The following is an 820-nucleotide window of genomic DNA, read 5'->3' as shown; positions in this document are numbered from 1 at the left end:
TGTTTTTCTGTCCAATTTTTTAAGCTTCTGAGACCATTCCACTGCAGTGCAGTATGTTCCACGAGTCGACCAAGCCAGACGCAGCTTGAAAAGACAGTTAAAGATGAGACGCTTAATAAAGACAAAGGTTTAGTCACACATGATGATTTATTTGAACGAGCTGCTAGAGACTCAAAGACCAAGGCTGATTTTAACAGGGTCGTGGATGTTTTTAGCAAGAAGGACATTCGGCGACGAGGCCATGTGGAGTTTATTTATGCTGCCCTGAAGAAGATGCCAGAATTTGGAGTAGAACGAGACATTACTGTTTACAACAAACTCCTGGATGTGTTTCCAAAAGAGGTGCTCATGCCACGGAACTTCATTCAGAGGATGTTCAACCACTACCCACGACAGCAAGAGTGTGGAGTACAGCTGCTGGAGCAGATGGAGAACTATGGTGTGTGTTTGTGTTTTTTGTAGGAGAGAAAGAACAACTGATGCATTGCTTTAATGATTTGCCAATTCTTTGCCTTCTTAATTTTGCCAGGTATCATGCCGAATGTAGAGACCAAGGTTTTACTGGCTCAGATATTTGGGGAAAAGAGTCATCCTATGAGGAAGTACCAGCGTATCATGTACTGGTTTCCCAAATTCAAGCATGCAAACCCCTTCCCCATCCCACATGTGCTCTCTAGTGACCCAGTAGAGCTCGCTCGATTCAGTCTTACCCGGATTGCAGATGACCTGGATGCTAAAATAACAATCTATCAGGTGACTATTGAATCTACAACTTAAAGCAGCTTCACACAAGCAGAACCACTACTGTTCAAAAGTTTGG

At 43.3% G+C, this 820-nt stretch overlaps 1 protein-coding gene across 1 annotated transcript; it reads left to right on the top strand.

The window, feature by feature from the left end:
• Positions 1–18: 18 nt before the first annotated feature.
• On the top strand, positions 19–777 carry LOC107735497 (evolutionarily conserved signaling intermediate in Toll pathway, mitochondrial-like; the record flags this gene model as incomplete). The annotated part of the gene is made up of 2 exons (XM_016547157.1): positions 19–439; positions 530–777. Coding segments are annotated over 2 exons (669 nt in total), but the record flags the coding sequence as incomplete, so codon positions are not given.
• Positions 778–820: the final 43 nt, after the last annotated feature.

This window comes from Sinocyclocheilus rhinocerous, unplaced genomic scaffold (genome assembly GCF_001515625.1).
Source record: "Sinocyclocheilus rhinocerous isolate Xijiao unplaced genomic scaffold, SAMN03320098_v1.1 C36097132, whole genome shotgun sequence".
Taxonomy (NCBI): Eukaryota; Metazoa; Chordata; class Actinopteri; order Cypriniformes; family Cyprinidae; genus Sinocyclocheilus; species Sinocyclocheilus rhinocerous.
The sequence above is the reverse complement of the archived record's forward strand: the minus strand, read 5'-3'. Positions and strand labels throughout refer to the sequence as shown.